This window comes from Apiospora phragmitis (assembly GCF_038363925.1).
Source record: "Apiospora phragmitis strain CBS 135458 chromosome Unknown utg000004l:1.0-3135199.0:1.0-3139288.0, whole genome shotgun sequence".
In the NCBI taxonomy this organism is placed as follows: Eukaryota; Fungi; Ascomycota; class Sordariomycetes; order Amphisphaeriales; family Apiosporaceae; genus Apiospora; species Apiospora phragmitis.
The window spans coordinates 1,502,940-1,515,784 of NW_027117402.1; the positions used below are offsets into that span (position 1 = coordinate 1,502,940).

At 51.3% G+C, this 12,845-nt stretch overlaps 3 protein-coding genes across 3 annotated transcripts; 1 reads left to right on the forward strand and 2 right to left on the reverse strand.

Annotated features, from left to right (window-relative positions):
- Positions 1-2,932: 2,932 nt before the first annotated feature.
- PG994_003595 (uncharacterized protein) lies at positions 2,933-4,347 on the reverse strand (the record flags this gene model as incomplete). Its single annotated transcript, XM_066855004.1, has 3 exons — positions 2,933-3,192; positions 3,227-3,511; positions 3,591-4,347. 3 exons carry the CDS (start codon positions 4,345-4,347, stop codon positions 2,933-2,935), a joined length of 1,302 nt encoding a protein of 433 aa, XP_066719282.1.
- A 3,886-nt stretch (positions 4,348-8,233) lies between these two features.
- On the forward strand, positions 8,234-10,908 carry PG994_003596 (uncharacterized protein; the record flags this gene model as incomplete). Its single annotated transcript, XM_066855005.1, has 3 exons — positions 8,234-8,341; positions 8,414-9,205; positions 9,262-10,908. The coding sequence occupies 3 exons, from the start codon at positions 8,234-8,236 to the stop codon at positions 10,906-10,908; spliced, it is 2,547 nt and encodes an 848-aa protein (XP_066719283.1).
- An 820-nt stretch (positions 10,909-11,728) lies between these two features.
- On the reverse strand, positions 11,729-12,244 carry PG994_003597 (uncharacterized protein; the record flags this gene model as incomplete). Its single annotated transcript, XM_066855006.1, has 2 exons — positions 11,729-12,024; positions 12,202-12,244. 2 exons carry the CDS (start codon positions 12,242-12,244, stop codon positions 11,729-11,731), a joined length of 339 nt encoding a protein of 112 aa, XP_066719284.1.
- Positions 12,245-12,845: the final 601 nt, after the last annotated feature.

A 12,845-nucleotide genomic window follows, 5' to 3' on the forward strand; every position in this document is an offset into this window, starting at 1 on the left:
GGAGTGCTAAATAGGGTAGCTCACCGAGAGGAAATGGGATGCGGCTCCTGTTCATTGTGCTGCTTCGGGAGACGAGCGAGCCGTCGGCTCGGTATCATATGCGTTACAGTCACAGTTCTCGGGTTCTTTTCGCTTTGTGTGGTTTGCGTTGCTTCCTGGATAAATGACCTAAAGTCAGTCATGTGTTGAGCCAAGGACGCAAAGCGAATAAAGAGAAAGAGCCCCCTGCAGTGTCACTTGAAATCTATTGGAGGCTCTCTGTTTCCTGCCGCTACCTGGCAGTACACTGACTTACTGGTGCGTTAGAGTAGATGCAGTAAATTTGTGTGTCAAACCAATAGTTGGGCTGAGGCCTCTGATCTACAGATCAGCCGGCATGGCAGGCACCATCAAAACAGCGGTGGAACAACAGGGAGCCTACTTTACTGTAGCTATACAAGGCATGAGCAGTGAGTGTGCAACCCTTGTACAACAAGCCGGTATGATCAAATCTGTACACCACTTCTGGCACAATAACATGGTGTTTTGGCACCACTGATAACATTCCTTTTTGCGAGGATGCTAACGACGAGCATTATCAGTGCCAGCTGTGGTGGGTAGTTCCAGACCTGGCCTAACGGCGAGGTCAAAGCTGCAGCACTGCTGCGTAGACGTATGCATACTTTGTTGATTTCTCGTACAAATCGCCGATGGGCAGTTATGCAGCAAGGCCAACACGTCTTGTCAGTTTGACACCTATGGTACTTGAAGGGTACGAGGAGAGTAGAGTGTCGGTTCGGCAAGCGCCCCTTTAGGGTTAGAAAATCAATGCGCTTTGGCACAAGCAGGTGCTTGGTGCCAGGCCGTCCCGGCGCTCACCTACTTCTACGGCTTGCACGCCCTTGTAAGCACTGCGGAGCAAACAGCCATTATTGGTTATGGCTAGAGTGCTTTCAGCTAACCGAGCCCATATGCAGTATTTTCCAACCTGACACGAAGCCCATGGCCGTGATCTATCGCATGGTCTGATCGGCACTTGGATCTTGGTTCACGGAAAGATTTCGGCGATCGCTTCATGTGGTCTCTAAGCCGCTGATAACGTCAGCATTCTGTGCTGGTCAGGTCAAGCTCCTAGCGAGTTTCACTAGTGCCCCTCTGAGCAATGTTGATAGCTTTCCAAAAACGATCCATCAACTATCTAGCAAGCTAGGTACTTGAGAGAATGACTGAAGTGGACTGTACCCCCGGATTTTACCCCCACAAATGGCTGTCAATTGGAGTGGGCCGACATTATCCCCTTGAGCGCCAATTACAACAATAATAGTGGAGTGCACTTTCTGAGCCAATCACACAGCGTGCATGCTGCTTAAAAAGGCCGTGAGCCACCAGCACGTAGCGTAGCACTGAGTGAGCTGTGCGACCAATCAATTCACACAGATATTGGCCCTCTTCTTTTGTTGTACTTGGCGCTCAAGGGGATAAGATCTCTATTTGAATCAGGTGGCGGATCAGTGTTTCACCATCTGCGCTGTGGTCCTATCTTCGATGCCACTATCCAGGTAACGCTGTGGGTGCTGCCATGGCTTCTTGGCACTGGGCGCTGCGGGGGCACCGGCCGAAACGGCGTGCCAGAAAAAGACTCTGCCAGAGGCTGTCTAGCCGTTCTTAGCTATCGATAGTCAGTGAGTGCAGGGATGGTACAGCATGTGATCGTTCTCACCCGCATGCACTTGTTGACGGCTCATTGGATCCGATGAAAGTCGGTAAATACGACATCTGAATAGCGATACCGAGGGCTCCAATCAGCAAGCGCACCAATAGTGCCAACTGGCCCTTCCGCGCAAAGCAAAGAGGAATTCAGAACAAGCTGAGTCGGATGCAGAGTCGGACCCTGTCAGCCTGTGTCGGACTTAACGACAGAGAGAAGCTCCTCAGTCCCGTGCAAGCGCTATCCCGCTTCCGGATCAGCCGCTCTGGCATGCAGATCATACTGTATTCAAGAAATCGAATCATTCCCCACACTCTTGCCGCCCTTTATTTTTATTTTCTGGCAGATCCCAGAATCTAGAGCGGTCTACGCACGCATTTTCAACTGACTGTCCACCTGCCAAAAACCAGGTATGACCGCATACCAACAAAAATATTGATAAATCGAGAACTAAATCCATCCCTCGCCATACATGACCTGCTGGTCGGTACCGTGTCTGACCGGTCTCGGCAGGACGGCACGCCAGGTTGAAGATGACAATGGTGAAAAGTCAGGCTTAGGGCGGGTTGTCCGAACCGTCCTTGGAGACCCCATCTCTGTTGCTGGGAATAGTGGCGCCACGCGATGCTGCGGCCCGCTTCTAGGCTGATGCATCGCGTGTCACTGACATAAAGCCCTTTTACATCTACCTGCTGAACCCCGCCGGATGCTGTCAGGCCCGCCTGAGCTCAGGTGGCGGGAGGAAGTAGGTCTTGGAGAAGCAGGTGTGGATAATTCCATTCCTGGTCGGGGATCTATGACAATTACTCACTCGTCGGCAATAGAATAAGGGGCGCCAACTGTAACAGCACTATGTATATATAGGAAGTGATAATAGACTTATTTCCCACTCGAGATCTGGAACCTATCCGACAGCACCACGTGGTGCAACGGTAGTAGTGGTAGCAACAGCAGTGGCAGCAGTGGGAGTGGCAGTGGCAGCAACGGTAGCGGCAGCACAGGCAGCAACGGCGGCAGCGGTAGCAGTGGCAGTAGTGCCAGCAACGGCAGCAGTATGGTATTGCAACAAAAGCCGCGATATTCCATGGTGTCGACGGGCAATCGATGCGCTTGTCAGCGCCGGCAATGGAAAACTTCAGGTCCATAGCCAAAGACAGGTGTGGCGTGATGACCGTGCATGGTAGCCGTGGACAGGCCATAGTAGGTGAAAGATCAGTTTTTCGTAGTAGGTGCAAGACTTCTCCTTTATAGATCCTCTTGGCCGTCCTTGTCAGCGTAGAATTTGTCCAAACCACAAGTGCATCCATTGGTTTGGCAGTCCCCGATATGCTTCTTTTGTCGCACGACGACTCCTTCTGGCTTTGGCGTTCCCACAAGCGGCCGAGAGGTTGGAAATGCCCAAATGGAAGGCCAGATTGCATCGTCGAGCCCGGCCTCGGACTCTCTTTCCAGTTCCGTAGACATTTGCTTGACCGCGGCGGCGTTGCATGTGATGCTTGTAAGGCCTGACGCCCATCCATAGGGTAAAAACAGACCTACCAGGGTTAAGCTGGCCGGCAAGCACGCGCTTGCTTGCATCAGGGAGAGTTTTCCGCCGGTTGATCCCATCCGCATAGACAACGCGGATTGGTAGCCTGAGCTGGGAAGGTACCTGGTATATCGACAGGCCTTGCAGTGCTGTAACCAGCTCCTGCTGCGAAGTCCCTGCTCCATCGTCGCCCAGGATTACGCGGGCCCTTGCCTTTTCCGCAGGTGTTCCCATAGTATTGACAATGTGCCGGAGCGTCTCCGCTGCCTCCCTTACACAGACCAGCTCATGAATCCCTAGGGTAGGGTACAGATGGGTCGGGAGAAAGTGTTCCTTTTCTCCTGTTCCCAGTGCGCAATGTGATGCCGATTATACCAACCTTGCCCTGGCACAGCAGTATTGAAAAGTCAGACGCGAGCGCCACAAGAACCGAGGTGTCAATATTCAACACTTCTGTAAAGGATGACGACTGGCTCGGAAACATGATCCCCATTAGCCCAATACTGAAGCTAGGAATAGGCGGCAACGCAGCACCGCACAGTATAACCGCCCCAGTCTTGCGACAGAGTTGAAGGAGTTTGTCAACCTGAATATGCTCACCTTCCGAGACCCGCGGAAGAATGATGTATGTCTTCGGCTGTTTCGTACGAATACGGTGGTTTGCTGCTGCCTGTGTTATGTCCTTGGCAATCTTCAATAAAGGAATGTCAAGGTCAGCGGTCTCATTGTCGAATGGATCATCCTCTTCATCTTCACTATCCCCACAGTAGACGGCTTCCTTGGCAAGGTCATAGATAAGCTTCCTGTTGGTCATGGTCGAGACCTTATACCAAGCTAGACCGCCATCGGTAATCACGTCGACCGTGATGTGGCGTAGTTTGGAGCTGGATTGGGTTCCCAATGAAGGCATCATCCGGTGTCCAGGTGCCAATGATGGTTTCCTGGTAGGATCGATGCAGATTCTGCACCTGATGTCCACCACGTCCCTCGAACGTTTCACCGTCTCCCAGATGGCCTCGTAGAATGGGAGATTGGCACCGCTCAACCCGTTAACATCTTGAACACCCGGATCGTCGGCCTGACGTACTTGCTGTATCTTTCCTTTCCAGGACTCTGGCGTCAGTCTGGACATCTGAGCTCAGCACTTTCAGCCTAGAATGCAGCTGTGTCGTTGTGCCCACTCGAGTGTCGCGCACATGGGCTGCGAATTGCTCAAGCTCGGATTGTAGGCTCCTAGCCCTTTCAAATAGTTCTTGATGTAAAGCTTCCATGACCGTACCTGGTGCCGCCTGGATAAGGCGATGGATACGTAGGCGTCAAATTCTGCTTCGAACAGAATACTCCCACTACTGATGTGAGCACCAACTGAGCAAAAGCGAAGGACAGATAGCAGGAACTGCGATGGCTTCATGAGTAGTAGCTCTAATAGCAAAACAGAAAAGATATAGCTCGAATCGTCGTGTCGAGACAGCGTAGGTAGCGAGAGTAGCGACAGCCTAGAAATCACAAAAGGATGACTCAATGTGCCTTCTGGCGAACTTGGAACCCTGAAACCCCAATCGTCAAGATCCACTGGGAATCGCCGCAACTGATTTTCCGTCCCCCGGTAGGAGCAGTGCACCTGGCTTCCAAGCCTCTCCCAGTTTGTCTGATGGGAAAGCTACCATAGTTTATTTGTCAATGGTGTTCGGTTTTGTCATCATTCCAGGTATAAATAAAGGTCATACTTTCATCTTGGGTAGTGACTGCTGGTGCGCTCTCTTGCCCGAGGTATTCTGGTGTGGAAGTCAGAATTACCCCACCCCTCTTATTGCGGGCAGTTGGTAAGGTTAGTGGCATCGGCCGCCAAGGCCGCCTCTCCTACAACCGCAATGCGATCTTTCGGGGGCAACCTGAGACCCGCCCAAGAGCCGCATGCTCTTCATTGTTGCATGGCAAGGACCTGGCGCACCCTTTTGATATGACCCTGATAGTTCTCCGTAACCTAAGGGGTTTTTGACGCGTGGTCAAGAAACAGTCTCGGTTCTTCTGATCTACACCCATGATCGCCGCTGCCGCTTGACTTAATACATAGGCTACCAGTATGCGGTAAGAGAAATGCGCAGATATGAGTTGATATATCTAAGGTCCATTTTAGATTCGAGTTACTTCGGATGAATTTACTGGGCGAGCATTACGTCGTATGGCGAGGCGTCGGCCCCCTTTCACGCTGCTGCGCACGGGGACGGAGTCTTGTCGGGCCGTAGCTGGATCGTCCAGGAGTCGGCTTCAATCATGGGGGGGAGGGGGAGGGGGGGACAGGGGCGAACTCTTACATGTAGAAACGAATAATCTATCAGAGAAGCACAACGCCGCAATTAGGGAGTTATAGTAGGTGGCAGGAAATTTACGCGCTCACTGAAGCCGAATTGTACACCCCTAGGCTAATAGCTAATGCCTTTTCTTTCTTCGCCATATCACAGTGTAATGCATTATCTGCTTGGGTAATTATCCAAATATGCAATTTGGTCCTCGGAGCCAAATATACAATAACGCCGATAATACACAATACCAAATATAGACCCAGCGACAATTGACAGGAAGGAAAAGAGTTCATTCCGACCATGATGCCTGCCTGTATTTAAAACAGCCGGTTTCCAAATGTCTACTTTGATGGGTATGGAGCGGTCATCGTAGATCCCGCACATACGATGTGCACCTGCTATTCGGGAATGGAGCCAAGCTGTACCAGAGTTGACGCCATGTGCGGGCGTCCTGTCAAACGCGGGATGACACCCACCCATCTCATGAACAAAATAATTATCGTGAGGTTTGACATAATTTGGCTGGATGGATTCAATTCCCACGACTTATTGCAAACTTCGGAGTCATTGATAATCTCCGTAAGTATCCATGGATGCTTATTGTTTATCTAGGAGGCACAAACAGCATCTGGGTAGTGGTACCTCCAAGTCAGGCACGTGATGAGATAATATTTAATGTTTCCTGTCATTTGCGACGCGGTTGTCATTGGTCGAGAAAGGCATCCTGGAAACAACCAAAAAAAGACATTGATCGAAACAATTAAGGTTGCGCAGTGCTGGCCCATGTGCGGATGGGACGGCAAAACACCAGATGCGCATCTTTGCATCATTGTGGGGTCCACTACCACCGCCCCAGATGCATCCCTGTTTGCGGTACGCCTACAAGTCGCATTCTGATACGCATTGCAACCACACTCGAAATAAAATTGCACGTCGATGTTGGGCAGGTTTGGAGACGATGCTCCGGAACAACGTCCGCCAGTACATTCCTCTGGAAAAGACACGCGGAGTGTCCCCAAGGAGTTGAAAAGGCATTTCAGCTAGCCAATATCGAGATTTGCACCGGCGCCCCTCGGAGCAGCTCCTTTTGTTCTCTTCGGGTTTGCGCCTCGACATGGATAAGTCAGCTAGCGACCCGGTGGTTTTGTACTATGACGTACTTGACTCGATACAAAGCAGACATTCCTCCTTAGCTTGCGAAGCTGTCATGTCGAAAGTCATCCGTCGGTTCGATGATGCCAAGGTGATAGCACTTGGCACTTCCACGACAGGACCTGGTGCGCTGGCTCAAGAACAATCGCGTCCCAATCAAACAATCAGTGGTCCTCTCGTTCGCACGCGTCATCGCCAGATTAAACCATCAGCAATCGAGGACGGTACTAGCTGCCCAAACCATTGAGGTAAGGGGGCTATGCAAACTGAGATGTGATAGTAACCGAGAAAAGACAATAAATCAACCAGATACCATCCGCGACTTTGCTGCGATATTGAGAATATTGAGGATTTGGTCAGTTAATAAGGGCTAACATTGCGATCGAGCCCATCGTGTTCCAGAACTCATTCCAATGATCCGTTGTCATGGCTACATTACCTACCTGCATGTGCTTGCCCAACACACCACCCGACTTGAATAGATGATTTCCTCAATGCCAGGGCAGGTAATGACGATGTTGCGCTGAACTTGTGCTAGGTGCAGCTAAAATGGGAATTTGAAATTAGAAACAGCCAAGTGCATGTGGCTTTGGTCCTCGAGGATGAAAATGTATTGCGAAATTGCAAGCGCTGGGAAACGGAACAGCCCATGGATGTGGCCCCATGGCCTAGGCCCAGGCCCAGTCTCCATGTCGAGGTGGTGCTGTCTACTATTTTCTTAGCGGAGGATCGCGGCTGGCCGCAGGGCATTTGCATGCCGGCACCCCTGTCGGACCAATCGTCAGCTCCCCCATAGCGCCCCAACGCCCATAGTGACAGGAGCTTACACACCCTTGCCACCTAAGCTTGAAATGCCTGTCCCGGTTGGGAAGAAATCACCTTTCATCTAGCTGTATTCGGAGGTGAAAGCCCATAAATCTTTCCAGCAATGGAAGCAGTCATCGCCAACAACCTGCTTTTCTACGAGGAAGGTTATGTAATCTCACAGATTGAATGTATGAATCCTGGATAAATAGAGTAAAAGTAGCGTAGCAAGCGTAGGTAAGTACAGTAGTGTAGGCTCTTGGGGGCCTGGATTGGATTGTTTTCGGGCCCTGAGGATTCTCGGGGAAGCGTAGTAGGCGTGTCCTGCAGGACGGCAAACGGGTCGCAGATGCCAATCCAACGATGACGTACCACAACTCAATGTTTCACGTCACCACCGCCAACCCATTGATTCAACACTTGAGCACCCTTTGGCAGAGTACATGCAGTACCTAACTTGGCACTGCACAGAAAACCTGCCGCAAGCCTTTCCCTTCCCCCTTTGATCTCCTCATTGAGACTTCATAAAACCTTTCTCCTTCCCGGATCCTCGCACCTGATCTTGCTTTTACATCTCCCATCTAAGCATTCCCCAAACTGTATTCTCTTTTCTCGTTGTGATACCCCCCAAAACAAGCTTGGTACCTATATACCCATACAAGCTTTAATAACCCCCAAGTCCCCCATCTACGACCCGAATCCCTCTTGGCCAACGACATACAACACTCAATTAGTGCTACACACCAAGCATCTTCAACCATGTCGGTCAACAAGCCCACAGACGTGAAGCAGAAGGAGGCCGATGTCAACCGCAAGCTGCAAATTTACGGCATCCTCAACGCATTCCAGGCTGGCAAGGTGCCATCTGTAAGTTTCCCATGCGCACACCATTCGTGATCTTTCCCGCATGACAGGTACTGACATGCGATTCGCCTACAGAATGACCAGATCGATGTCGCACTGAACAGCTTCCTCGCTTCCAAAGCGCTCGCGAACCCTTCCAATAAGCTCTCCACAGAAGGCCGTGCACTTGTTGGTGACTTCCGCGAAGTCGTCAATCAAGCAAAGAACCTGCTGCTGTCGAAGAATGAGGGAAATCTGCTGCAGGACTTCATCTGGCAGACCACCCAATTCAACCCTCTGGCCGTCAGCACACCGAACGCGCCCATCAACAAGGAGATCGCACAGCAGCATGGTAACCAGGCAATGGAAGGTCTGCGAACACTTGGAACTCTGATCATCACTAACGGACAATTCCGCAAGTTGCTCAACGATGCGACCATTCTCCTTCGCGACATGGCTGGTGATGCCGCCGCCAACACCGCTAACAAGGTCCGACCTGACGGTGATGCGCTCAACCAGATCGACAAACCCGCCCAAGACAACACTTGGCACGATGCTCCTAACATCAACAAGGATAACGTGAAGTCCCAGCTCCAGGCGTTCTACAAGGGCAACCCTAAGGAGGATGCCAAAGATGCTGCCGCGGCTGGTGTCAATGCTGCCCAGCCTACATCCAGCGGCATCAACGACCAAGCCGGCCAGCAAGCGGCTCACGGTACCGCCCAAGAGCGTCTGCAGGAGAACACCTCAGAAGCGCACCGTCAGCAGGCCATTGAGACCAAGGAGAAGGGCAAGGAAACTGCCGCTCAGTACCGCGAGCGGACTAAGCAGTACCTCTCCAAGAAGATGCCCGAGGAACGCCGTGAACAAACTATCTGGCGTCTGAAGGTATGTTCGCATCACCGACAAGTTACTCGCTCTTCTGTCTTGCTAACATCTGTTAGAAAATGGTACTTGAATGCCAACAACACCCCGACTATCAGACAGCCATCACCACTCTGCTCGATCTCGCCGAGCAGTATGGCGGCCACGCTAAGCAGGTCACTACTGGTGCTACTGGCACCATCCAGGAGGGCCGTTCTGGTCTGGCCCAGGCCGAGGCTGATCTCAAGACATTGATTGAGCGTTTTGCGAACGGTACCTCCAGCGACGACCTCTGGTCTTCTATCCAGACCGTCTATGAGGACGCAGACAGAGATCCTGAGCTTAAGGACTGGTTCAAGTCTATGAACAAGTACGTCCGACGCTGCCTCCAAGAGCAGGGTTACATCATGGAGGAAGACTCTACCAGAGAATGGAACCACCTGTACGACCACGGCAACTATCTCCTTCGCGACCGTTACCGCCAACACACCGATCGCATCGTCGACGAGATCAAGTTCCTTGCTACTCAGTTCGACGAGGACCCAATGAACAAGCGCTTCGGACAGTCTCTCCAGAAGCTGTTCAACGACCTTGGCAACGACGCCAATGGCAAGCCTACGTTCAAGCCTCATCTGATCAAGGACTTGACTGAGATCATCATTCCTTCTGCTTTTGAAAGCATTGCCTACATCCCCATCCCCCGCATTGAGTACTCCGACCCCATGATCGATGCGGTAGTGGAGAACCTGGTTCTGGAGAGTGACAACTTCATGCCCAATGTGTTTGAGATTGCTAGCGACCACTACTTCCGCTGGGGACGCAAGAGTGTTGCCAATAAGAACAAGCAGGCTTTTGATGTCAAGGTCACTGGTATCCAGATGGACTTGCGTGATGTCAGCTACTATGTCAACCGAAAGCAGGGATTCCCCTCCATTACCGACACCGGTGTTGCCAACCTCTTCATGGGTGGTGATGGCTTCTGCTTCCGCATGAAGTTGGCTTCGGCCGACAAGGATGATCGCCAGAACTTCTTCAAGATTGAGAAGGTCGATGTTGATGTCAAGAACCTGCAGGTGAAACTGGTCAAGTCCAACCACAAGTTCCTCTTCGGCATGTTCAAGCCTATCATGCTTAAGGTGCTTCGCCCGGCTGTGCAGAAGGTGGCTGAGAAGCAATTGAAGGATCAGTTCAACCAGTTTGACCAGCTCATGTACCAAGTCAAGCAGGAAGCCGATCGCGCCCTTGACGAGGCTAAGGAGAACCCCGAGCAGGCGCCCAACATCTACCAGCGCTACGTCACGGCCATCCAGAAGCGAGCCATGCAAGGCAAGGACAAGGTCGAGGCTGTCGCTAGCCAGACCAAGGTCAACATGGCCGTTACCAAGGAGGACAGCATCTTCCCCAACATCCAGCTTCCTGGTGGCATTAGCTCCAAGGCCACCGAGTACAAGGAACTGGCTCGCAAGGGCGAGAAGTGGGAGAGCCCCGTCTTCTCCATTGGTCAAGCGTCCAAGAGCAAAGACCTCCCCAGCGCACCCACAGTCACCCGCAAGGCCCACAACCTCGCCAGCGGCAACACTGGCCACACGAACGGCAGCGCCCATGGCAATGGCACTTTGGGCGGAAACGGATACACCACTGGCAATGCGCTCAACGGCTCCTCCAAGCCTCTGGACGCCACATCGCCCCTGGGTACCAATCCCGCCAACAACACGGTGACTATTTAGGAATGTCACGAAGATCACGAAGAGGAGTGCGGGCTTGATTGATTTTTTCATTTGTAAGAGGACAGGGAAGATGGTCGATGGATGGACAGGTTATACCCCGGTCGCGCGCGCGACCATACATGTTCATGGCGGGAAACACGATGATACCTTTGGTTCTTTGCGTTTTACTTTCCCTTTGTACGAGTACTTAATCACCAGCAACCTAATACTGAAGAAAGAATGGTTCTTTATCTGCCTATTGAATTTGTTTACTTGTGAGATGACTGTAATCAGTTTGACCACTCTCTGTGCATGTTGTACTTCTGCACTGGACATATATGACTTCGTGTACCCAGCTCATCGAAGCAAATGCCACCATCTTAGTCATCGCAGCCGGCGTATTGGTTCCTAATGACCACGATGATTTATGCACCACATAGACCGTTAAGCTCATCAAAGTATCAATTTACTCATTGCTCTCTAGTCCACCATTTCCAGCATAGAAACTACTGGGGATATGGGTTTTCACGAGTGTCACTCTTCTACAGGCTCTATTCATGTCACAATCCCATCATCACATCACGTTTATCACGACGCTTTGTCATCAGACGGTTTGGTGTTTGACTTCGGTTTTCTATTGGCTACTTCTAACATGTTTGCCTCGCTCTTCAGACTCACTACACAGAATGAGTCTCGCATTGCACCCCTCCCGCGGGATTGGTTTTTCCCCCTTCTATTATGGTTGACCAATCATGTCGATCTACCATGAGTTGCTTATGGTAGGAGTGAAGGAAGAGGAAGAGAGATAGAAGAAGAAGAAGACTCGCCTAGCCTAGACGCTTTAGTTCTGAGGCTTCTCCGGCTTGGGCGCAGGTTTCGGCCGAGGCGAATCCGTGACCGGCTTAGGCGCAGGTTTAGGGCTGTTAGTGATGTCGTAGCCGCCTCGTCCCAGGTCGGGGAAGAAGAACCCCTCCGCTGCACCCGGGTCCAGCCGACTGTGGTTGACGAGCGGCGCGAATCTGCTGCCGTTGCTGCTGGTGCTGGCCCCATTGCTGCCGTCGTTGTCAGAGGAGATGATGGTAGGTCCGGAGGACTTGGACTTGGGCTTCGGCGGGGGGGTTGCCGGTGGTCTCGTAGCTTCCACGACCCATGATGAATGTTGTTATTGTTGAAAAGGAGTAAAGAGGTTTGGTTATTGTAGAGTCAGGGTAGGATGTGTTTGTGGTTGTGTTTGAGTAGGTGTTGATGGTTTGATGATGAAAGATGTTATTGGTACAGAAGGTCAACCTGGCCCCGTGTATTTATAGAACCTACGAGTGCCTGGGGGACACGATACAACAAGCTGGGTGTTTTCCATCTTAGAGCTTGTTCCATGCTCATTTCGTCTGTTTTGCAAACAGACTGCACTGTTTGACCGCATCCAGCACCGTGTTATAATCCAAATAGTGTATAGAAAGAAAGAATGAAAGGGTATAGAAGAACCTGAACAAAGCATATGTATGTGAACAATGACGGGGGAAGGAAATTTGCATATAGGGTGGGCTAATTACTTTACTGAGACACCCCGGACTCTTTGTCCTCCCAGAATACAATGCGGACGAGCAGGGTTTACACAAAACCTCATTGGTCGCCGAAAGGTCGGTGAATGCTTACTCGAGTCGACCGCCTGGGGGTTTGACTGCGATGCTCTGCGTCTCTGTCTCGCCGCCTTCGGTACTACCGGCGACCGTCTTTCCCTCCTCTCCTCTATGTAGATGTTGATTGGGGATAATTAGTTCCCTATAGCACGCACAGTTCACTTACCATAACCCCGACTATAGAGTACATTTTCTCATCTGTTAGGTGTTATCTAGATGTGATGTGCAGCTTAAAATATAGCATTAAGCCTCAATTGAATGCAGTTCTTCCCTAAGATTCAAAATTCCTGATGCATTCATGCCAAACGGTGCAAAACAAAG